The following is a 27,397-nucleotide window of genomic DNA, read 5'->3' on the forward strand; positions in this document are numbered from 1 at the left end:
TGAAGAGCAGCATTATTTCCAGCCTTGTATTTAGGATTTTGCGCATCGGATGATTTCTTCTATGTTCCCATGTAATCAAAATTTCACACTGAAATTTAAATTTTAAAATTCAATTCTAATTATTAAATATCTAATCTTTCTTTTAAAATAAATCATAACATCTGTTAAATTGATTTTCAGCAGGAGTTTATAATTGCAAATGAATACATAAAGGATAATGAAGCAGCGTCGCCAATCCTGGACTTTAAAGTACTGGTTTAGAGAAAAAAGAAAAAAAAAAATGGAAAATTTAGTGAGACGTTTTTCAGTCTTATGTGATGAGACCCGAGGGAAAACTCATGCGGTGTGATTTAAGCCTCCGGTGCACAGCTAAACCTCAACTGCACGGTAAGAAAAAAAAAAAGAGGTAATGGAAAAGCACGGTGAGAAAACACTTAAAATTAATTCAATTCTAATTATTAAATATCTAAAAATCTTTCTTTTAAAATAAATCATAACATCTGTTAAACAAAGATAAGAAGTAAAAAAAATGGAGCTAATAAGAAACTAAAACAATAACCTTTATGATAACGTTTTCGAGCAGTTGGTGAAGAATTAGCATCTTTCTAACAAACGACAAGGAAAAGTTTGACCTGTGGGATGAGTGAAACTTAGATGCTTGCCAAGTGCTTCGTTTACAATGACCCGGAAACTTCTCTCTCCCCAAACACCAGCAGTCTTACCTCAAACCATTTGTGCAACGCCACAACAGCACCGAAAACAAAACAAACAGATACCAGCTCACGGCAAAAGTTAACCAAATAACAATGCCCCTGCAACTATTTCTGCAAAAAAGAAAGGTGGGGGACGCAAGCGCCCATAGTCCCTGTCCTGTGTAGCATTTAAGGTACATTTATTTTTCTTCCCTGGTAAGTGCAAATTCTTTTGCATTAAAAAAACAGCTCAGTGTCGGTCGGCTGGTCGGCGCCCGCCTGCAAAAAAGGCCTTGCAGGCCCGCTTCCGCCGGCCCTGCTTCCAAATCAACTCTGAACTAAAAACTAAACCTGATGCTTTTTCTGGTTTAGTTTTCCTTCGGGCGCCGAGAAATTTCCGGTGAAATTCCGGATGTAGAAAATTTGTAGCAGCATTGTAGACCCTTGTTGAACGTGGTGGATACGTCATTAATACATTGCGCGTATGTAAAATTCCCTTTCCGTAAAGTCAAAAGTTCCGTAAAGTGAAAAGAAAGTTGTTCGCATAACAATTCAAATTAACGACTTCCCTTTCAGCGTATCATATATGATACACTTCAAATTCCCTTCATGCATCTATCGTATCAAATGTGATACGCTTCAGTTTCCCTTCGTGGGTCCATCGTTCCAAATGTCACTGGTGGCCATGGTATCCTATTTGATACGTTAAAAGGGAATGTTTTATTTCAAATTTTAAAAACAGATAAATTATATCAGAATGCTATGAAGCATTACTGAATGGAAACTCGAGTGTTACCCTTGGAACTTCTTTCTTCTACTGCCTTACCAGTGCCATCATAATGGTGCCCTAGGGCCTTAAAAATCTGAGGTGGACACCACATGACTTCCTTGTAAAGGCATGTTAAATTTATACACTTTGGCTGCATTCATTTAGTAAATTCATTTCCTCGATATATATTTCAACTTAAAATCCTTCAAGACAAGTTGAAAATGACATCAAAAATCGCAAATTTTGAAATTAAATATCCCGCTTAATTTTTGTCGTACGGGAGTGAAACTTCATGTATTTTTATATTTTTGGTAACAAGTATAAAACTATCCCAAATATAAGTATAGAAACCGGCAGATTGCATTAAAAGTTAGGTTTTGTTATTTGTCCAAAATTATTATTATTATTTTTTTAAATCTGACCTTGCCATAACATTTCTGTCATTTAAAATTCTTCCATAATTGGAAGTATATGGCTACAGCCAACGATAGCTAAAATAAAGGCCAGGTAAAGGACTTTTAAGCCGGGCCGGTTATATATAAATGTGTAAGATAAAAAATATGTAAATATAAATTGTAATTCAAATTATTATTTTATGTGATATTTTAGAGGTTTGCAGTCGTGGTACGTTGATAGAATTTAGCAGAGAGCTGACTACTGAAGATGAAACCAATCACTTTTTAGACATGGTCGAGAAGAACTGCTGAGTAAATCCGACATGGTCGAGAAGAACTGCATGGTCGATAATGACATGACGCACTGCGGAAACGATGTAGCACCAGGGTGCCGAGGTCAGGGACCTTGCCCCTTATAGAACAGATAGGTCATTTCGAATACTGTCATGAGTAACTAGTACATATTTACAGAATTTTTCTTTTAATTTATATCATGTTTTTCAACCTTTTTAAAGAATAAACATAAGATAGAAAGATCTAAAAAATTAAAGTGGGTGCCAAGTTTCAATAGACCTGAAATGGCATCTGGGAAAGCTGAAAAAGGAGGAATGAGCTGGCTTTACCCTGATACAAGAAAATATACATAACATACATATAAGTAATAGGTTAAGTAGTGTGAGTCTCCTGGTGCACTAGTAATAATTAGCAGGCAACTTTAAGTTTTCAGCACAATATTAAGAGGTATTTAAGAGATTAAATAAATTATACAATATGGATACTAAGTATGGCCATAGGCCGTTTACTATTATTTGGGTCATTAATGTCGTAACTGTAAATCCTTATAACTGAGTTGTTGATATTAACAAGATCGGCATAAAAGTTCCGGGCGAGCTGGCAGTAAAAATACTTCAGTTGTTCTATACCTAATTCTTCGCATAACTTTTGATTTCGAACGTACCAGAGCGAATTGGTAATCTGTCTTAAGGCACAATTTTGTGCCTGTTGCAATTTGTTTTATAAGATTTGCATAAATATGCCCAAACCGTGCAGGCATAGCATAATATGTGACGCAATACGGTTTAAATAAGCAGCTTGCTCTCTATTGAAAGTAGATAAATTTCGATAAATTTAGAGGTGAACCTTTACTAACTTGAAACTTTGTAAGAATGGATGTTATGTGTGGGTACCACGAAAGAGTTTTAGAGAATGACACGGTGGAGAAGAACTGCTGCGTAAATCCAACTGGAGCACAAATCACAACTGGCTTGATCGCTGTCTTGCCTGAGGTTTTGCTAAGAAAACACAAATTTCCCAAAACTATCAGTAGAAAGGATTATATTCTTGATTTTTAATCAGAATGCCCCTGGTATACCAGGATATGTTGTACCTGGATTTATGTACTTTAACTATATTTCTTTGATTTCTTGGACATATTTTAAAATGCACGTATATATACTTTCTTACAGATATCACAAGAAATTTTCTTTGGCCGTGTATATACGCTTTCGCCGGTCAGAAGTTAAAACATTATTTATATTTTTGAACATAAAAAATTCTTCAGACATACATTTTTGCTTAAACTGGTGCAGCATTAGGGACACTTAACGCTGGGATATGTGAGATAAAAAATATGTAAGCATAAATTATAATTTAAATTAGCAATAGCCCCTCAATGGTTAATTTTAATTTGGGTATTTCACCTCTGTTCTAAAAATTGTAACAACCTTTTTCAGCACTGCAACATTTCGAGCTAATCCATGCCCTATGACTTTTACATAACGCTGGTGACTTACATGGAACTAAACTCAAACATCCAATAATAATTTTACGGCATTATTAATTATCCAGTCAAATGCACTAAAACCGAAACTAATTCATTCTGAAATAAGATTTCATCCTGAACACAACGCACGTTTGCTTCTACTCCTGTTGTCGCAAAGACTGCTGCTTGTTGATTTCCCTTCTTCCAAAAAGCAATGTAAAAAATGTAACTGTTCTTAAATATCCACGATTAATCTGCCAAGCATTTGTGGCCTCAAACCTCAATTGAAATAAAAAGGAATATTTAATCTGCCTTGACAACCAAGTTGGCTCTTCATTACGGATCAGCATCTCAGTTTCTACGCAATCAACGTTCTTACACTATTACATCTAAGTCTAAAACATTATATATATATACACACACATAAAAAAAACTTAATATGAGACAAAAATTAAAAGCAAAATTTTTTAAAACCCGTCCTGCGCTATAGCTACAAGATGAAGTAAAATAAACTTAAAGCACATAAAGTTAAAAGTAAATTGGAGTCAAAGCAAGGCAATTCCTCAACAAGATTAATAATTGCATCCTTGTAAAGGGGTTAAACATAAAATCTAAACAATTCAAAATAAAAATGACCATAGTAGTACAAACTCGAAATCTAAAAATGCAAAAAGGGAAAATACATACAAGATAATAAAAATATAAAAATTAATCTCCCTTTATTGAAACTCCAATTCAGAACTCATCAGGGGAAAATGAATTGAAGTTTCATAAAAGTTGATTAATATGCTTCGAAATCGTGTTTCGTTCTCCCGTTAAATTTGAGATCAAAAACCGAAAAAAGAAACAAATTAACATCACATAAAAACTTATAATACCGAAAAGAGTGAATCTCAAATATACCAGGATTTTCCCTACACGCCTTCGAAAAACTTGGAAAAAAGAATAAAACATAACATTGTTTAAAATTGAGTACAAAAGACCAAAACTTTATACATATTGTAAAATGACCATTCGAAGAAAACCAAATTGGTCTGAAAGCATTATGTGCAAATCCAAAATTCAAAATCAAATATAAAGATAGATCGCAATACAAATATACGTACTTTAAATCAAATGGTCAGTTAAACAGTAGTCTAAAAAGGGCGGTCCCCCATTAGGCTTAACTAAACTTTTAATTACAAGAAAAAGAATAACTTTTCATAGAGATTGCATTAAATAATAAAATCAAAACAGAGCCTACTTCGGCAAAAAACTGAAAGCCTATTAGAAACAAAATTGAAAAAACGCAAACTTACTGAGATCATATCATGTCCTTCAAACGAAAATTTACTTAATTCTTCAGATGACCAAACTGAGTTTCTTGTAGAATTCTTAGTGGCTCTAAAGAAGCCGAAGATGGTAGTTCTTGGAGAAAGTATGCGATAAGGTTCAAAGTGTCCAATAGCATAACAAAGCATTTAAACAATTGTTCAAAATATCCTATCCCGTTAAATGTTGTGTGTGAGGGTGTCAAACATGGATGCGGTTGTAAAAATTATTACCTCGTAGAAGGGTGATCGTCGAACTTACTGCCGATTGCAATAAAAAAGGAAGGTGCATAACTAGATGTTACAGCAGTTTCAGATACAAAATTTCAACGTTCTACAGCTAATCATTTTTGAGTTATGCGAGTTATATACACTCTTAGACCTGCTAGACAGTAACAATGCCTCGCATACAGGTGCGCGAACGATAAGCGCAGATGTCAGAATTTGAGAGAGGTCGTGTAGTTGGCCTCAAAGAAGCCGGTTGGTCTTATCGGCGAATTGCTCGACATTTGAGCCACTATTAGACGATATTGGCAGGAATGGATGAATCATGGCCGTACACAGCGTCAAGAAGGAAACGATAGAACGTGAAGACCGAGCAATCGTCAGAGCGGCACTCAGAACCCCAGATGCATCATTATCATCGATTGTACGTGCAACTAGTGCTTCAGTGACCGGAAGGACCATTCATAGATGGCTCACAGAAAGGGAGCTGAGGTCACGGCGCCCCTTGTGCCAACTACCATTGACCTTTGTACAACGTCAAGCCCGTTTGCAGTGGTGTCGGGCTCATTCGCACTGGAATGTCACTGACTAGAGTAGAAAAGTCTTCAGTGATGAACCCCGCTTTGAACTCAGCCCGATAACCAGCGAAGGTGAGTCTGGAGACGCCACGGACAGTGGTGTGATACCAACCTGACTGTCTTCCGGCAGACAGGCCGACAACCAGGAGTGATGGTCTGGGGTGCCATTTCATTTCATAGTAGAACCCCTTTGGCTGTCATCCGTCGCAATCTTACAGTACAGCGGTACGTCGACGAAGTTCTAAGGCCCGTTGTGTTGCCCTTCATGTCACGCCACCCTGGGCTTACATTTTAGCAAGATAATGCGCACCCCAAACTGCACATGTTTCTGTTGCTTGCCTTAATGCTTGCCGAACATTACCTTAGCCAGCAAGGTCGCCGGATCTCTCTCCTATTGAGCATGTTTGGAGCATTATGGGCAGGACCTTCCACCCAGCTCGGGATGTTGACGATCTAACGCGCCACTTGGACAGAATTTGGAACGATATCCCTCAGGAGGACATCCACAACCTCTATCAACCGATGCCAAGCCGAATAACTGCTTGCATAAGGGCCAGAGGTGGATAAACGCGTTACTGTCTTTTTCACTTTGCGAAGCTCTATCACTTTAATAAATCGTCCAATTTTTCTCAAACTGTAATCATTTGTTTTTCTGTACATGTACATCACTTCTACTGATTTTCGTCCCATTCGGATAACTCCTTCTTGGTGCGGGTTTTTTTTTTTTTTTTTTTTTTTTTTTTTTTTGTCTAAGAGTGTTTGTAGAGATGGCGTACATAATGTATCCGTGCATTTCAGGCGTCAGAAAAATATCCATTTTGAATTCATATTACAATCCATTTCAGAATAAAGAGTCCTTTATTCTGCCTGTACATACAGACGTCACGCAAAAATAACTGTTGAAATTGATTTGGGGATGGTCAAAATGGATATTTCTGTTGAAATCTAATAACCGAATTTTTTCGAATAATATGCAATCGCACAGCCGTCTGAATGGACGAAAGAGAATGGCTTGAGAGTGACAGGTCAAGGAATGTTATGTGCAGGATGAGATCTTGAGACTGCTAGTTGCAACACCCTATGGGCGTGAGAGTGAATCGTGGTGGTATTGCAGCTGAGGATATAATTTAATACAAAAAACAAAATTTAACAATCAAACCTAGATGTTGCCAAATTGATACGAAATGCCCAACCGCGGTGAGATAACGTCCTAGCAAAGCGGGGTTACGATTGCCAAATTTGACACGATATCGCCCATTTGATGATATTTCGCGACTAAACTGGCGATATGCCAAAAACGGAGCATTCTTAAGCGGTTTTCTCGGGAATATTCTCGAAGGTAGCTTAAAGTTGTATATACCTGCCTGTTCTGGTAGAAGATAGTGTAGTAGTATCTTGAAATAACTTGGAGTATCTTGGAATATAAAATAAAAGCAGGTTAATAAATGATTAAGGTTATCGGTATAATTCTAAAAAAATTCACGCTCACGGAATAACTTATAAAGCTTTTAAATTAGTTGAATTTGGAGAATATTCTGACATTTTAAAAGCACTTGATTTCTTAAAGTGTTTATCATTCTTTACACATTAACACATACACAATATATACATTTTATCAAAATCCATATTTGTATAGTACAGTAGTACCTTAAAATTCTGCAAAGCGTATTCAGAATTCAAATCACTGTTACAAGTTATCGGAAGACTGTCAAGAAGATGTAGTTTTATGCCCGGAACTGCCACTAAACTTTACTTTACTCTACAGAAAAGGCCTCCATCTTAAGGTTAAACCAATCGGAATGTGCCTGATCTGTAGAAACCATCTAACTGCGACTAAACGACTACTACTACTATAGACCAGGTTTCCGTCCTAAGATAAAACCAATCGGAATACTGCCTGATCTGTAGAACAGCGGCATTTATTAATTTCAAAATCAAAATTATAGTATGAATAATTTCATTACTAATCATTTGTGCTTTAACATGATTTTTCATGAATTAATGATGAAAAACTCATCATATTTTTTTCAGTACTTACTCCTTTTGCCATTAGAGTAAAATTAAGGAATAGTTTCCTTTGCAAATATTCTAAAGAAGAATATTTTTAAGGAACGAATCATACTTTTACTGCAGTTAATTGAAAAATCTGTACCAGCCCGCCGAGGCTAAGTAGATAAGACCACTGAACAGTGGTAGTTCGATGCGGATTTAAATCCTGGCGAACTAAATTACACGAACTACCATTACTAAACTACACGAACTGCCACTAAACTATATGAACTACTATTACGCATCCATCATTCGCAATGTTTCTTGTACTTTTCGATTTGTGCACAAGTGTCGTGTTCACAAGCGCCACAAAACCTGCGTACAGACGAAACAGCATTCCACAAATCCGCGCTGGACAAGATATAGCGACTTACCTCAAAGTTCGCTTCATCGTAGACATTCGATCGACGGTCCACCAGTATACCTTTTCTATGTATTTGTAACTAGGCAGATCTCTCCTTCTCAGAGCTTCCCAGAGTCTTCTGGTACCCCGTGGAAGACAATTAGTGATGCCATCGCCTTGCCAGATATGATGCGTAACTCCTACGCTCTCCAGAGCGCTGCGGATATAATCCAGATTTTCGTTCCCAGAAAAATCAAATCCTTTATTTGGACAAAATTCAAATTTATGTAAAATAATGCAGCTGCTCATTGCAATGAAATCACTTTCATATAAATAATAACGGACTTTCTTTTAATCGTAGGAAAACATGCTCGCAATGTCTTATCCAATTATTTTCATTAAATAAAATTTTGTAAATATTTTACAGTTAATAATTTTAACTTTCTACGCTGCTGGCCATTAAAACTGCAAACACCAGGAAGAAATGATGTGGCGAACGTCAAAATCACATGAAAGCAAAAAGAGGTTGGGATATGCATACGATTAGTATTTCAGCGCCTTCAGACGACGCAGGAGGGAGAAACGACATCTGAAGATCTGCATAAAAGAAAAGTTGTGTAATGGATTTCTCATTCGAAAAGCGCTTTGTAAGGTCGGAATTTTCTCAGAATATCGTGCTATGCTTCGAATAAGAAGAAATGCTTACCAGCAAGTATTGGAATTCGACAAAGGCAGGATGGTTGCCTATTAAGAATGTGGATTATTGTTCCGTGATATTGCCCGTCGCATTTGGTCGATATCCAACCACTGACATATGAGTATCGAATCACTGGATTGTTGAGGGTCATACTGAATGGCATGAACCCCCTTGTATGTCTAACGCCTGAGAGGACAGACATATTGTGAGGCCAGCCCTGCAAAACTGTACAAACACATCACCGAGGAGACCGCACGTCGCCTGCTTGCATTCGATATCGGCATAGGGAGCCTGCATTTGGTGTGCATAGTTTGGACAGCCATTGGGTACACGACACGCAAATCTCTAGTTCGGATCGAAGGTAATTTTAACGCAAATCGGTACATTTATGACATCTTACATCCAGTGGTTGTCTCTTATCTTCGAGGTATGCCAAACGCCATCTTCCAACAAGATAATGTAAGACCAAGGGCCCTAGTCTGGACACCGTCGAGATAGAAGAACGGGCCATTTTTTGTGATCTACTCGACAGAGAGCGAGTCTGGTGTCATCGTCTCGATCATCACAGAGATCGACGTGTCGGAAATTTTTCCGTCAGCTGGATAGCTGCCGTTTAAGTTTCTGACTGTCGTTTTAGAGCTAAACTGAGGACGGCGGTCACGGATTGTTTTTGAAAGTGTACGTAATAGATATTTTAATTTCTTACGATTTGTGAAAAATTTCGAGTATTTCGCTATAGAAATAACGCATTTAATGCTGACGATTCTACATTATTTATTTATTTTACATTACCAATGCCTTAATTAAATTTTAGTGAAAATAATATATTTGGTGTTTTCCTATTTCACATATAAAGAAGGGGTGCATACTTTTAATTTAAAATTGTAATTTTTAAACTAATGTATATATCAATGTCCTTAATTTCATGTTTTGATGAGTAATTTATAAATTTTGAAATTTTATGTTTTCAATTAAAATGTATTTCCCTCTACTTTTATTTGAATTTGTAGTATATAAAAATGTAATACATTAGACATGCATTAAAGACTATGCAGTATATAATTCAAACTATGCACATCCTAAATTCAACATTTACATTAAATTGCTTTGAGTTAAAAAATTTATATAAGTAGTTTTAACTGTACGATCTTAATGTCAATTTCCAATAGTTTTTAGAATCTCCTGTATAAAAACAAGTTAAAATCCTATGTAATTTTCGGATAAACTAAATTCTTGTAAATAATATAGTGCATGTTTTATAATTAGTTATCAGATTTTTTAATTTGGTCTACTTTTAGATATTACATCAGTTTTCTGCATTTTTATTCAGATCTAAAAAGTGCTTGTTTTGGGTTTTACGTAATTACGGCAAAGCCTCGAGGGCTAGCTGCCTTAAGTGAGGGTAGCCTTCGTTGAGGACATTCTAAGGGAACTAGCTCGTATACACGTAACACATGGAGAAAACCATGAAAACGTCCATGCAGCCAGCCCGTTCGCGGGATTCCAACCTTGGACAGAACTTCCAGTGTTCAGCGATTTTACCGCTCGGCCGCTGGTGAGATCGATTTAAAAAGGGTATAAATAGGAATATGTGCTGCAATTTCTTTCACTGCATCTGTTAATATATTTGTAATACAGTTTTATATATATACATACATATATATATTTATTTAAAACAGATTTTGTGTGCCTTGAACTTCTATGCTTCTGGAAGTTACCAATGATATGTTGGTAATGACGTCCATGCTTCTAGTCCATTTGCGGGATTCGAACCTCGGACCGCAATACCAGTAATCGTAGATTTTACCGCTCGGCCACTAGTGGGATCGCCTTAAAATGGGCATAAATAGGAATATGTACTGCAATTTCCTTTCACTGCATATGTTAGTTTGGTTTATTAGGTTACGGCAAAGCACTCGAGGGTTATCTGCCTTAAGGGAGGTATGACTTCGGGGAGGACTTTTTAAGGGAAACTGGCTCGTGTACACGTTACACATGGGGAAAACCACGAAAACGCCCATGCAGCCAGCCAATTCGCGGGATTCGAACCTCGGACCGAACTACCACTGTTCAGCGACTTTACCGCTCGTGGGCCGCTGCATATATTAATATATATATATGTATATGTCTATGTGTGTGCATAATGATATGTTTTATGATTTAACCTATAGTTATTTAATTCTTTTTATTTTCCTTCCTATTACTTTTGTTAAAAATTTGTTATATTTTTACTCACTAGTAAATCGTCTTTTAGTGCATCAAACCAAAGTTTTCTGCTTATTAGTACCTACGATACATAGTATATTTGTAGCTACGTGATAAGTATAATTCCTGAATAAATAAAATTATTGATATGGTGCATGCACTTTTAGCATTTTTAGCAACCCATGCTAAAACCATGGGTTGCTAAAAATTAAAATTTTTTGGAATTATTATTGAATAATTTTAAAATTATCATTTTCATTAGGAATATTAAACACGCGTATGCAATGCTATATTTCAATGATTTGACTTATGACGTTGTTGCATAACCTTTTCAGACAAAATAATGTATTTTAATCATAAAATTCCTGTTAACTTTGAAAAGGCCCTTTCTTTCTGCGTTTAAAATATCCATTAACGTTCCCCATTTCTTTTTTCCATACTCTTTACTAAATGCGCTATCCAGCAGCTTAACAGCAGCGGATTTTTTTTCGGAAAATTTCACCATTTACTAGAACTCTTTTTTTTTTCTACCGCCATCCTCAGTAATAAACACGCGCGAAACAGCCCCTTTGACAACAAACTACCCCCTTCCCCTGAGCCTCGAGCAATGTAGAGGTGAGGTAGACTGGTTGCTATGCAATAAACTTCACTTCCGTACGGAATTTCCCCTTCATTTTCCGCCGACGGAATTTGAAGGAGCTAGACTCGCTCGCATGTTCCTAAAACGTACTCGCTGTACCTCCTGCTGTGAGAGCTGCTTCGCTGCTATTGGTTAGAAGAATTTAGACGTAACATAGAGCTTTCGACGTCATTTGTTTTGTCACGTGGTAAAGCTTCTCGTACTCCAGCCATACTTGTTCGTATTGGAGCGGTTATGTTTTAATCCTTTAAAAAATCAGTTAAATCAGAGGTGATTTTCTGTACAACTGAATTAATTCATGTGTTAATATATATTTTCACTTTATGCAATACACACTTGAGAAATACCGGATCATTACAAAGGAAGGAAAATGGGTTATTTGCTTGAGAGGGTTATATCCATATAGCATTTTGCTAATGGAATGTTGGAAAAACAATATTTAACATAGTTTATTAATCTTTTATCGTGATACAACCACATTTTTAAGAACAAGATTACAAAGTTTACAATTATACACCTAAATTTATCTCAGTTTTCACTCTGAGATGGAATCCCAGGAAAAATATTGTTAATGATGGACTAGATCAAAGTAGTCATATAGAGAAAGCACACGTGGGATCTTTGCCTTTACTGAATAACATTTGCCAGTCAATTTACAGCAAAATATATATGCCTATATTGCCTACTGTCCATTAAATTAAATATAACCTTTGAATCGCTCTTAATATTCTTGTTTTAAAAGTAACTTGTCAGTTAATTTTATCAGTAACTTTTAGTATGCATTAGCTAGTAAGGAATATACTTTTTAGACACATAAACATTGCTTGGATTATCCTAAATTTTCATTTATATTTTAAAATAAACAGTGTCATTTCCATTATCTATTTCTACTTCATTACCTTTTTTTTTTTTTTTTTTTAATTAAGAAGGGGATGATTTAGTCTGACAAATTGCATTTTGAATGTATTTTAAATTTACCATTAATATTTTAAACTACATTTTGCACCAATATTTATGTTTGCTCTCCCATTAAGGAAAACAAATATAATAATACAAGTTATTAAATTAATTAAAATTCCTGTGTTTAATTCCATCTTTAACAACAGCCATAAAATATATGGAATTTACATTCTTACCACAGATGTGGTAAGTAATGAACTCATTGGCAATTTTGAAGAGCATTTGCAAACTTGTTGGTGAGTTAGGAGAGGGATGTTTGTTTGCATATCTTTAAATTTATTTCAACGATGCATCCACCACCACCTATTGTTTTACATTTTTCTTCTTCAATACAAGACACGCACAACTCTAGGCTTTTTTTCACCGTTGTTTTCCCTATAAATCTTTTTAATAAAAAAATAATTAAAAAAAAAAAAACAGAAAATTGCAAAATTTTGGCACCAGAATCCTAAAATGAGAAAGGAAAGAGAGGCATGTGATGCCTTTTATGTTGTATGCATGCAGAAAGCAACATCGCCAAAGATTTTACCAGAGACAACAGAAACTGTGGTATGTGGTCCACCTGAATGCTGAAGTACTGAAATTCCCATAGGAGGGATCATAATCTGCAACCACACTGGTGAAAATATCTGGAGAAGTGCAGTCTGGGAGAATGCTATGTGTATACTTGGGTTGCCATATAAATGATTTTTAGTGACATGTGTAGCCACATAAATTTTTCTTCGCATCATGGTTTAGACCATCAATACTTTTTCACAGCATTCTAGTGAGGTACAGAAAATTAGAAAGTACTAAAATTCATCATTTTAGAATTATTTTGACTAAGTTATACACTTTGTGAACTGTGATGAACAAAAATTAATAAGCTGTGGTTCCCTCAAACCAATTTCCTTTCTTCCACATAATGATTTATTTGCATATATCAGAACTTTACTATTGCAATGTTTTTGGAATGATTATTATTTCAATCTATGAGATTTTTATTTTACCACCAAAGAAAACACACAGACATCATTGCTGGGAAATAACTACCTCTAAAAATCTGACATGTATTAATAATAAATATATACCTTTGTCACAATTTGAATTATCATTTTTAAAGCACATATGCTTTATATTTAATTATGTTAAAAAAAAAGCACTATCCTACTTGATCTGGTTTTCCTACCTGAGCTGGTGAATGAACTCACTAGTTTGACTCATCGATTAAGATAACATAATCTTTATGTATGGCTGTTACAGTTATATTATTCTTCAGTTCAGAACTAAGTAAGTGCTACATAGCAAAAAATTAAAGTAGTTTTTTTTAAAGTGACCATTGTTTCAGCTAACTTTGGTAGAAAAAATAAGCAGCTCATAGATGATCTCAATAGATGCTTTGCCATGTTCAAGTAACCTAACCAAACCCTCGTTAGAACATTATAAGTGACTACAGCTATAGTTGTGCATAGAACTTTGCAAATAGAAGGATAAATAATATAAATGAATTTTTTCCAGATGAATCTTAATACATCAACACCATCAAGGATCACATCCATGGTCTGCATCAAAAAAATGCCACGTTATGTCATGCATTATGTATCCCCATACAGATCTGAAACCAAGTGTAATCGTATGGTCCATTACATTCCAGTTGCCTTCACGTTTAATGCTTACAGTTGCTTCACGTTTTAAATGCATTATGTCATGCATTATGCATCCCCATACAGGTCTGAAACCAAGTGTAATCGTATGGTCCATTACATTGCAGTTGCCTTCACGTTTAATGCTCATCGGTGGCCAGGGCAACCTGTATGAGTGCAATGGGCAACAAGACATAGGAGCGTCAAAATTTTTAGAATTTTAGCAGGAACTGGAAGGCATAATTTGCCAGCAGCAGTTATTCTATTTAGGTGATAAAATATCTAGCTCTGGCTTCGCTAGCAACCAAGCAGTAAAGTAGTTGAATACTGATAATTCGACCTGGGTTTACATTCTAGCGAACAGGTTGGCTGCACGTGTGTTTTCATAGTTTTCTGCATATATGAAATATATATAAGCAACTTCTCTTTGAAAGTACCTCTACCCTTAGCCAAGTTACTATACTGTAATCAAATAAATTAAACACCCCCCCAAAAAAACAGCCTCCATGTTTAATGTGCGATTGAACAGGCGCCATTGTTTAGGGCTACTGTAAATGATTTATCAGATTTAAAAATTCTAATATCGAAAATATTATGCATATTATAATGATTGAATCCAAGTAAAGAATGAGAAATTATCGAAATTTTTTTTACGTACAACAAATGTTTTGCTGTGTATGTTATGTGAGCACCAGCTACATTATGTACAAAAATACCATGTGAACACCAGGTGCATTTTGTACATAACATATTAACAGTACATTATGTACAAAAATGCACTCCTTAATGTTTGCCCAATCGAAGACTTCAAATGTGATAGATGATGCAGTATGGAAACTCGTACAAAAAATGTGAAATCAATAGCCATTTGGAAGTGTGCTATGTGATCAATGTTCATAAAATGTATGTAGCATGCGAGGTAATTTTTTAGTTTCTAGTTCATTTCCAAAAATTGATTATTGTATATATACCATTTATGAAAAGGCAGTGTTTTTAAAATCTGATGAATCATTTATTATTACTCTGAGGTTTTCGAAGCTCACTGCTGTCTATCTTTAGAGGTTGTCTAGAACTAGTGATCAACAAGGAATGTATGGCACATAACAGAGAACAAATCCTAAATTCCCACCATTTTTTTTATTGATCTATTAATCCCTTGATCTATGATTTCATCAGATCTGTTATCTACTGAATATATCAGGCCTATGATTATAAAAAAACTAACGTACCACAGCCTACCCATGGCTACATCAGCTGAAAACTGGTAATAACTGAAATCTACTTTTCTCACATATTCTAGATGCACATCTAGTATCTGTTTATCTTCATGCAATGGCTGTACGAGGTGGTATACTCCAAGTTTAACTGTTTTTTAAACCATGTACTTTAAGTCTAACTGATTTGCTTACACATGTACAGTTAAACCATGTATTAAAATTTATTTATATAATAAATATGGCTTTATCTCCCGTCTTCAATAATGTTATGCTTTTAAGGGCCATCAGTGTTTTAAGATTACAACAGTTATTTATATTAATGTTAACCCCCCAAAATATTAAATCATTGTGGAAATCTACAAATTAGACAAACTGCAATTATCATTTTCTTCTAATATTTAATCTAACGCAACGGTTCTCAACCTTTTGACTAACGCGTACCATCTAAACAAAAATTGAAAACCTTTAATATCACCACCACTCCTGAACAAAGGTCAAACCACATAAATTTATGAGTGTTAGAAAAAAAACTCAATCAGGATGTTGGGTTTTAATTTTTTAATTTAATAGTTAAAAATACTTTGCTTCTTTGTATACCATGGTTGAAAACCCCTGATCTAAAGAAATGTTCCTATGTTGTTTAGATTCATCCACACTCATTCTGCAAATAAATTGAGGAAATTTTTATATTTTTGTCTATTAACAGTCAAATGGTAACTGCGTTAAGTGATAATATCAGTAGAACATATTCACTGTACTGATGATTTTCATACTCTTTCTCAAATGTACACATAACTACTAATAATTTATTCATAGTAAATCATTAATAGAAGATTTTACGGTTCAATCCTAGTATCCGGTGCAGAAGGGATTTGGCGACTTTATGATGAGCAGTAAACGGGACATATACGATGAGTAGTTAAACGGGTCATTTTGGTGTTGGCGATAATTTCAAAATCGCGCCAAGACTGCACCGTATACTAGGATTTTACCGATTTTACTCTTTGATAACACATTTTACTTAACTTATCTTTTATGCACTTTTGTAACATACGTGTTAAACGTCAGTTTACATATTTTCTAATTAATATTTCTTTCACTTAAATCATGATTTCCTAGAAACCGGTATTGCTGTTTGTTATTAATTTTTCATTAAAATGCTTTCAGAAGTTTTTTTTTCCCTTCTCAGAATTTTACTTCATGTGATGAATAAGCATTATTTCCATTAAGTTGGAAAATTTGGATCTAGGAAAATATACAGTTTGTCCAGTTTTGTCTGACATCTTTCTAAATCTCAAAACAAATCTATAGCACATTACTTTAGAGACAATTTTGATTAAAAAATCTGTGCGAAATAACATTAACAAGAGAAGTTATCCTAGCTGTATCTAAGCAAATGTTCTGAGATACATATTTATGTAGGTATAATATATTTATGATATATTTTATTATAAAGATTAAGAGTTTTACTAAACATACATCACTTAACCTAGCTTCATATTTAAAGACACAAAACATTTGTACACTGATCTCAGGCAGGTCATGGCTGGCTTGGTCTTTCATGTATTTTCTAATCAGAAAAGCAGGTATGAGACAAATATCATTTAGTAGCTTCCATGAGAGCATCTCTCAAGCAAAATACTTGTCAAAATTAATTAATTAGCTTTTAAAGGTACATTAAAAGCATGATGTTATGAAGAAGAGAAAAGTTTCACAAAGCAGAAAAAAAATCTAAATTATAAGTTAGCAGGAAATCCAGCCTTAGTCCTACGAAGCTTTATTATAGCACTATTATATTTATTGTTTTAAACTCTAATCCATTTACTCAGAAATCCATTCTATTAAGAAATTTTATATAACCATCATTAAGAAAAATATATTGTTTTTATATGACTACTTCATTTTAGACAACATATTACTTTATGAAGCCAAATAATAGATATACAAGACTTAGTTGAATATCAATTGTGTAGATCTTTTGAAATTTTAATATATAATTAGGTGCTTTATTAGTGTTGGAAACATGATTTTGTAAATAATTATTTTCTTCTCAGAAGACATGCTGTATTTTTGTCTTAAATCTGGCTGGTATTTTCTAGGGAAGATAATCTTTTAGAAGACTTTTGCTTACATTTTTGTTTGATTTATCCCTTAGAAAATTTCATGAATATCATGATGTTGACTGAGCAATGCTACTAAGGCATTAGTTTTATATCATTATGCACAATGGCAAACGGTATGCGAGCGACTAAATGGCTAATCAATAAGACAGTGATTGTTTCTGGTGTTTTTTATTAAACACGATCTGTAGCTTTCATAAGTATAATAAAATCTGAGATAGAGTTAGTAATTCATCATGAATCAACTTGACTGCTTTATGTAATCTTAAACAATGCCTAAGACCTATCGAAAAGCCACTTTAATAAGGGAGTGTACCAAGTGTCTTTCTAAATTTACAGCTGATATCACTCAAAACAGTTTTATGTATCTTATCATGCACATAAATTATGTCATGATGCAAAATATTTTCCCAACATGATGATAATGTAAGTCGAGCCTCCAGCAATGCACACTTCACATTATCAGATATACCCCATTAAATAGAGAGTTCCTGATTTCGAAGCAGAGAACCACTGTACACATATATAGCAATCCTGTAACTGTCTAGTAGTGGGTGGTTTTACTATACTTTACCTTGTTGTAATGATGCTATTAATTATATCTTCAAAGATATCCCTAATTAATATATATTCAAATATTAATTTGATCCAAGACACTCTGATATTTATTAGTAACAAAGTGTCATGCACATATTATGTCAATATAATTATTTTGGCTCTGTATATATTGTTAATGTTTACTTCAGGACAGTTTGGCTATGTTGTAATTGTGAGTCACTTTGTTTTTTATTTGCAATCTACTGGTGGTTGGGAAAAGTATAAAAGAAAATCATCTAATATGAATGTGTTGTCAACTCCATTGATGGCTGCATGAAGTCTTTAGGCGCTATCTATCCTGCATCAATAATTTTTTATACAGAAATATGCAATAGTTTTATAAACTATGTAAAGTACTTACTCTTGAAGTCTCTTAGATAACTGTTAATCAATAATACACTAATAGCCATTAAAATTGCTATAGCATGAAGGAAAGCAAATAAAAAAAATATTTGTTGTGCATAAATAGTATGGCATGAAGACAAAATGATTAAATTTGTAAGCAGCTTGGGGGTTTACAAGGGTGCGAAATCAGTCGAAACAACTGCTCCACCTGGCAGCTAAAAACGGCCCTTATCCAGTTAGGCACTGAGTAGAATTTCACTTGAATGACAGAAATCGGCATCTCATTCCATTCTGATTCAAGTCCATGCCACACTTCATCAATCGTATGAGATGGAGAGGGTTGCTAGGCCAGTCCTCAGCAAACTACAAGCAGGTATTTTCAATGGGTGACAGATCTGGAGACCGTACAGGCCAGGGCAGCAATCAAATGCACTGCATACCGAGGAAGGTCAGAACACAATGTGCAACATGTGCTCTTGAATTATCCTGTTGGAAGATTGCATTTGGCAGGCCTCAAAGATAGGGTACAACCCCTGGATGTAAGATGTCACAAATGTACCGATCTGGCATTCAAATTACCATCGATCCGAACTAAAGATGTGTGTGCCATGTGCTCAGTGGCTGCCTATACCATCACATTAGGGTTCCTATGCTGATACTGAATGCAACCAGGCGATGTGCGGTCTCCTTGGAGCCTCTAGACACTTATACGACCACCAGAATAATGCACACAGAAACGGGACTCGTCTGAAAAGACGACATTGTACCCCTCCTATATCCAGCTTTGTTGTTGGACACACCACAGTAGCCATCTTTCTCTGTGCTGCATAGTTAAGGAAAGCTAAAGTAATGGACATTGTGCTGATAGTCCATGCTGATGCAAACGTTGACACACCGTACGAGCAGATACTGGGCATGCTGCAAATATGCCCGTTTTCTGACTAATGGTCTGTGATGTGGTTGTAAATTTGGAGGTCTGACCTCACAATATGCCTGTCCTTTCGGATATTAATCATGGGACGGCAATGAGATCCTGCATGCCGTTCAGTATAATCCTCAGCATTCCATACATGCCATATTCGCTTAACAGTGGTTGGATGTCGACTAGTGCAACGGGCGATATCACAGAACGATAATCCACACACTCTATAGGCAACAATCCTGGCTCTATTGAATTCTGACCCTTGCTGGTAAGCATTTCTTCTTATTAATTCAAGGCATACCATGATATTCTGAGCACATTCCAACCTTGCAAAGTGCTTTCCGAATGACAAATCCACTACACAACGTTTTGAAATTATTAATTCACCATGCCAAACTTTGCCTAGAAATACCATAATGACCGTTTCCAAGTTTTTGAATGCTTATTTTTTTCCTGCGATTCACATAAATTAGTATGCAACTGAATACCCACATCCAAAACTGAAACAATGTTTTTTGATACATTACTTGTGACAATGACAAAGTAGCGTTCTAGTTTGCCTTTTTGTACCTTTCTAAAAGACAGACATCATCAGAAGTTGCTCTATATTTTTAAATAATCGAAAACAATATTCTTTTTCAGAATATCGGTTATTACTGCAAATATTAACAGTCCTCCATTTTTTAATTTTAGTTCCAGAAAATATTAACATACCAATGAAATATTAAAAGATTAAACTGTTCTTCTGTCAAAAATTTTCAAAAATACAAAACCAATCTTGTTTTATTGAAAAATAAATAAAAAATCCCTTCATGCCAAGCTCCAACTCCCTCAAAATTGAATCTCTAATGTTAAATCAAAATTCTCTTACATTATATCACAACCTCTGATATTTGAAAATCTAAAGTACAATAATAAATACTTTTATGCTCCGGTAACGAAATTTCTTTTGCATAATTATATATTTTGTTTGCCGAAATTTGTCTTCCTAGTAAACATATCTTATGCCGTCCAAATAAAATACTTCAAGCGTTATGTCTGAAAAGGTTTGTGTTCTATATTCTTTACCAGCTGTACCTTTTAGCGGTTTATTATTAATTCAGAATTGTATATGCATACAAAATTTATTACGTCTTATACAGCAAACTACAAATTACACTTCCACAACAGTTAAGAATCCATGCAATCGGCTTGTCACGTGACCAAACAAGTGACGTTTTTTACGTAGCAAGTCGGTCAGCCAATAGTGATTCAGCATTGTCGCAGCAGGGGGTACGGCGAGTACGTTTTAGGAACATGCTCGCCGTACCCCCTGCTGTGACAATGCTGAATCACTATTAGCTGACCGACTTGCTACGTAAAAAACGTCACTTCTTTGGTCACGTGAAAAGCCGATTGCATGGATTCTTAACTGTTGTGGAAGTGTAATTTGTAGTTTGCTGTATAAGACGTAATAAATTTTGTATGCATATACAATTATTATTTTGTATGCATATACATTAAAATTCTGAATTAATAATAAACCGCTAAAAGGTACAGCTGGTAAAGAATATAGAACACAAACCTTTTCAGACATAACGCTTGAAGTATTTTATTTGGACGGCATAAGATATGTTTACTAGGAAGACAAATTTCGGCAAACAAAATATATAATTATGCAAAAGAAATTTCGTTACCGGAGCATAAAAGTATTTATTATTGTACTTTAGATTTTCAAATATCAGAGGTTGTGATATAATGTAAGAGAATTTTGATTTAACATTAGAGATTCAATTTTGAGGGAGTTGGAGCTTGGCATGAAGGGATTTTTTATTTATTTTTCAATAAAACAAGATTGGTTTTGTATTTTTGAAAATTTTTGACAGAAGAACAGTTTAATCTTTTAATATTTCATTGGTATGTTAATATTTTCTGGAACTAAAATTAAAAAATGGAGGACTGTTAATATTTGCAGTAATAACCGATATTCTGAAAAAGAATATTGTTTTCGATTATTTAAAAATATAGAGCAACTTCTGATGATGTCTGTCTTTTAAAAAGGTACAAAAAGGCAAACTAGAACGCTACTTTGTCATTGTCACAAGTAATGTATCAAAAAACATTGTTTCAGTTTTGGATGTGGGTATTCAGTTGCATACTAATTTATGTGAATCGCAGGAAAAAAATAAGCATTCAAAAACTTGGAAACGGTCATTATGGTATTTCTAGGCAAAGTTTGGCATGGTGAATTAATAATTTCAAAACGTTGTGTAGTGGATTTGTCATTCGGAAAGCACTTTGCAAGGTTGGAATGTGCTCAGAATATCATGGTATGCCTTGAATTAATAAGAAGAAATGCTTACCAGCAAGGGTCAGAATTCAATAGAGCCAGGATTGTTGCCTATAGAGTGTGTGGATTATCGTTCTGTGATATCGCCCGTTGCACTAGTCGACATCCAACCACTGTTAAGCGAATATGGCATGTATGGAATGCTGAGGATTATACTGAATGGCATGCAGGATCTCATTGCCGTCCCATGATTAATATCCGAAAGGACAGGCATATTGTGAGGTTAGCCCTCCAAATTTACAACCACGTCACAGACCATTAGTCAGAAAACGGGCATATTTGCAGCATGCCCAGTATCTGCTCGTACGGTATGTCAACGTTTGCATCAGCAAGGACTATCAGTACAGTGTCCATTACTTTAGCTTTCCTTAGCAATGAAGCACAGAGAAAGATGGCTACTGTGGTGTGTCCAACAACAAAGCTGGATATAGGAGGCGTACAATGTTGTCTTTTCAGACGAGTCTTTCTGTGTGCATTATTCTGATGATCGTATAAGTGTCTAGAGGCTCCAAGGAGACCACACATCGCCTGGTTGCATTCATTGACCGCACATTGCCTGGTATCAGCATAAGAACCCTAATGTGATGGTATAGGCAGCCACTGAGCACATGGCACACACATCTTTAGTTCGAATCGATGGTAATTTGAATGCCAGATCAGTACATTTGTGACATCTTACATCCAGGGGTTGTACCCTATCTTTGAGGCCTGCCAAATGCAATCTTCCAACAGGATAATTCAAGAGCACATGTTGCACATTGTGTTCTGACCTTCCTCGGTATGCAGTGCATTTGATTGCTGCCCTGGCCTGTACGGTCTCCAGATCTGTCACCCATTGAAAATACCTGCTTGTAGTTTGCTGAGGACTGGCCTAGCAACCCTCTCCATCTCATACGATTGATGAAGTGTGGCATGGACTTGAATCAGAATGGAATGAGATGCCGATTTCTGTCATTCAAGTGAAATTCTACTCAGTGCCTAACTGGATAAGGGCCGTTTTTAGCTGCCAGGTGGAGCAGTTGTTTCGACTGATTTCGCACCCTTGTAAACCCCCAAGCTGCTTACAAATTTAATCATTTTGTCTTCATGCCATACTATTTATGCACAACAAATATTTTTTTTATTTGCTTTCCTTCATGCTATAGCAATTTTAATGGCTATTAGTGTATTATTGATTAACAGTTATCTAAGAGACTTCAAGAGTAAGTACTTTACATAGTTTATAAAACTATTGCATATTTCTGTATAAAAAATTATTGATGCAGGATAGATAGCGCCTAAAGACTTCATGCAGCCATCAATGGAGTTGACAACACATTCATATTTAGATGATTTTCTTTTATACTTTTCCCAACCACCAGTAGATTGCAAATAAAAAACAAAGTGACTTACAATTACAACATAGCCAAACTGTCCTGAAGTAAACATTAACAATATATACAAAGCCAAAATAATTATATTCACATAATATGTGCATGACACTTTGTTACTAATAAATATCAGAGTGTCTTGGATCAAATTAATATTTGAATATATATTAATTAGTGATATCGGTACTATTCGGTTTTGAGGGCCGTAAAAAATCGCCAAACTATTGTTGATGCCAGTGTTGCCAAAAATAATTGCGGCAACCCTAACGCAAGAAAGGAAGTATAATAGTAAATAACTATTTAAGATTGATGTATTAATTTAGATGAAAGTTTAATTTCATATAATACTCTTTTATTATTGAAATTTATATAAAAATGCTAAATATGAGTGAATGGAAGCGTAAGAGTAAATAACTATTTCAGATCATTATTATAATTTATATAAAAATTGCTAAACATAGCTGAATGGATGCCTGCATCGCTATTTCGCTACCGAGTTATCGCTAAAGCATAATTTCATCTCGTTGGTTAGGGTGTGCGAAGTGCCATTTTTGTGCAATTCTGGGATTTTTTTTTAAGTGAAAATAGGTCGATGTGTACATGGATACCGAGTATGTGCAATTCTTAAAAACGAGTCAAGCAGTGGGTGATTCTGCACTTTACCCAAAATTCTATTGCAGACTTTTCTTCATTGGCATTTCCCAAATTGTTAAATCCATAGGATATCAAAAAAGGATTTAAAATCAAAAAAAGGAATTAAAAATTAAACTAGTATTTCAAAGGCGTCTTAAGAAATATGGAACAACATAAACTTACGCAATCTGAAATAAGCGCGTACACTAGATTTGGCGCGCTGTTAAATGATGCGTTTGCTAGATTTGGCGCTTTTGCGCATATATTTTCTCATAATTTTTTTTTACGGTCCTCAAAACGGAATAGTACCGGGATATCTTTGAAGATATAATTAATAGCATCATTACAACAAGGTAAAGTATAGTAAAACCACCCACTACTAGACAGTTACAGGATTGCTATATATGTGTACAGTGGTTCTCTGCTTCGAAATCAGGAAATCTCTATTTAATGGGGTATATCTGATAATGTGACGTGCGCTGCTGGAGGCTCGACTTACGTTATCATCATGTTGGGAAAATATTTTGCATCATGACATAATTTATGTGCATGATAAGATACATAAAACTGTTTTGAGTGATATCAGCTGTAAATTTAGAAAGACACTTGGTACACTCCCTTATTAAAGTGGCTTTTCGATAGGTCTTAGGCATTGTTTAAGATTACATAAAGCAGTCAAGTTGATTCATGATGAATTACTAACTCTATCTCAGATTTTATTATACTTATGAAAGCTACAGATCGTGTTTAATAAAAAACACCAGAAATAATCACTATCTTATTGACTAGCCATTTAGTCGCTCGCATATCGTTTGCCATTGTGCATAATGATATAAAACTAATGCCTTAGTAGCATTGCTCAGTCAACATCATGATATTCATGAAATTTTCTAAGGGATAAATCAAACAAAAATGTAAGCAAAAGTCTTCTAAAAGATTATCTTCCCTAGAAAATACCAGCCAGATTTAAGACAAAAATACAGCATGTCTTCTGAGAAGAAAATAATTATTTACAAAATCATGTTTCCAACACTAATAAAGCACCTAATTATATATTAAAATTTCAAAAGATCTACACAATTGATATTCAACTAAGTCTTGTATATCTATTATTTGGCTTCATAAAGTAATATGTTGTCTAAAATGAAGTAGTCATATAAAAACAATATATTTTTCTTAATGATGGTTATATAAAATTTCTTAATAGAATGGATTTCTGAGTAAATGGATTAGAGTTTAAAACAATAAATATAATAGTGCTATAATAAAGCTTCGTAGGACTAAGGCTGGATTTCCTGCTAACTTATAATTTAGATTTTTTTTCTGCTTTGTGAAACTTTTCTCTTCTTCATAACATCATGCTTTTAATGTACCTTTAAAAGCTAATTAATTAATTTTGACAAGTATTTTGCTTGAGAGATGCTCTCATGGAAGCTACTAAATGATATTTGTCTCATACCTGCTTTTCTGATTAGAAAATACATGAAAGACCAAGCCAGCCATGACCTGCCTGAGATCAGTGTACAAATGTTTTGTGTCTTTAAATATGAAGCTAGGTTAAGTGATGTATGTTTAGTAAAACTCTTAATCTTTATAATAAAATATATCATAAATATATTATACCTACATAAATATGTATCTCAGAACATTTGCTTAGATACAGTTAGGATAACTTCTCTTGTTAATGTTATTTTGCACAGATTTTTTAATCAAAATTGTCTCTAAAGTAATGTGCTATAGATTTGTTTTGAGATTTAGAATGATGTCAGACAAAACTGGACAAACTGTATATTTTCCTAGATCCAAATTTTCCAACTTAATGGAAATAATGCTTATTCATCACATGAAGTAAAATTCTGAGAAGGAAAAAAAAAACTTCTGAAAGCATTTTAATGAAAAATTAATAACAAACAGCAATACCGGTTTCTAGGAAATCATGATTTAAGTGAAAGAAATATTAATTAGAAAATATGTAAACTGACGTTTAACATGTATGTTACAAAAGTGCATAAAAGATAAGTTAAGTAAAATGTGTTTCATCAAAGAGTAAAATCGGTAAAATCCTAGTATACGGTGCAGTCTTGGTGCGATTTTGAAATTATCGCCAACACCAAAATGACCCGTTTAACTACTCATCGTATATGCCCCGTTTACTGCTCATCATAAAGTCGCCAAATCCTTTGTGCACCGGATACTAGGATTGAACCGTAAAATCTTCTATTAATGATTTACTATGAATAAATTATTAGTAGTTATGTGTACATTTGAGAAAGAGTATGCAAATCATCAGTACAGCGAATATGTTCTACTGATATTATCACTTAACGCAGTTACCATTTGACTGTTAATAGACAAAAATATAAAAATTTCCTCAATTTATTTGCAGAATGAGTGTGGATGAATCTAAACAACATAGGAACATTTCTTTAGATCAGGGGTTTTCAACCATGGTATACAAAGAAGCAAAGTATTTTTAACTATTAAATTAAAAAATTAAAACCCAACATCCTGATTGAGTTTTTTTTTCTAACACTCATAAATTTATGTGGTTTGACCTTTGTTCAGGAGTGGTGGTGATATTCAAGGTTTTCAATTTTTGTTTAGATGGTACGCGTTAGTCAAAAGGTTGAGAACCGTTGCTTTAGATTAAATATTAGAAGAAAATGATAATTGCAGTTTGTGTAATTTGTAGATTTCCACAATGATTTAATATTTTGGGGGGTTAACATTAATATAAATAACTGTTGTAATCTTAAAACAATGATGGCCCTTAAAAGCATAAGATTATTGAAAACGGGAGATAAAGCTATATTTATTATACAAATAAATTTTAATACATGGTTTAACTGTACATGTGTAAGCAAATCAGTTAGACTTAAAGTACATGGTTTAAAAAACAGTTAATCTTGGAGTATACCACCTCGTACAGCCATTGCATGAAGATAAACAGATACTGGATGTGCATCTAGAATATGTGAGAAAAGTAGATTTCAGTTATTGCCAGTTTTCAGCTGATGTAGCCATGGGTAGACTGTGGTACGTTAGTTTTTTTATAATCATAGGCCTGATATATTCAGTAGATAACAGATCTGATGAAATCATAGATCAAGGGATTAATAGATCAATAAAAAAATGGTGGGAATTTAGGATTTGTTCTCTGTTATGTGCCATACATTCCTTGTTGATCACTAGTTCTAGACAACCTCTAAAGATAGACAGCAGTGAGCTTCGAAAACCTCAGAGTAATAATAAATGATTCATCAGATTTTAAAAACACTGCCTTTTCATAAATGGTATACATACAATAATCAATTTTTCGAAATGAACTAGAAACTAAAAAATTACCTCGCATGCTACATACATTTTATGAACATTGATCACATAGCACACTTCCAAATGGCTATTGATTTCACATTTTTTGTACGAGTTTCCATACTGCATCACCTATCACATTTGAAGTCTTCGATTGGGCAAACATTAAGGAGAGCATTTTTGTACATAATGTACTGTTAATATGTTATGTACCAAATGCACCTGGTGTTCACATGGTATTTTTGTACATAATGTAGCTGGTGCTCACATAACATACACAGCAAAACATTTGTTGTACGTAAAGA

General features: G+C 34.5%; 2 protein-coding genes across 7 annotated transcripts in view; one reads left to right on the plus strand and one right to left on the minus strand.

Annotated features, from left to right (window-relative positions):
• LOC146998593 (uncharacterized) overlaps nucleotides 1–27,397 on the plus strand; it is an 88,622-nt gene that overhangs the window by 18,220 nt on the left and 43,005 nt on the right. The gene's annotated exons all lie outside the window — the stretch shown is intronic.
• Nucleotides 1–27,397, minus strand: part of LOC118193629 (dermonecrotic toxin StSicTox-betaIB1i-like) — a 74,539-nt gene that overhangs the window by 6,743 nt on the left and 40,399 nt on the right. For all 6 annotated transcript variants that reach the window (XM_085811190.1, XM_085811187.1, XM_085811186.1 and 3 more), the window contains one exon: nucleotides 8,155–8,383. In XM_085811190.1, coding sequence (XP_085667316.1) covers nucleotides 8,155–8,383 — 229 coding nt within the window. The remainder of the gene's footprint in view (nucleotides 1–8,154; nucleotides 8,384–27,397) is intronic.

This window comes from Stegodyphus dumicola, chromosome 2 (genome assembly GCF_044657685.1).
Source record: "Stegodyphus dumicola isolate Sdum_Otavi_A_Nest chromosome 2, ASM4465768v1".
Lineage (NCBI taxonomy): Eukaryota > Metazoa > Arthropoda > Arachnida > Araneae > Eresidae > Stegodyphus > Stegodyphus dumicola.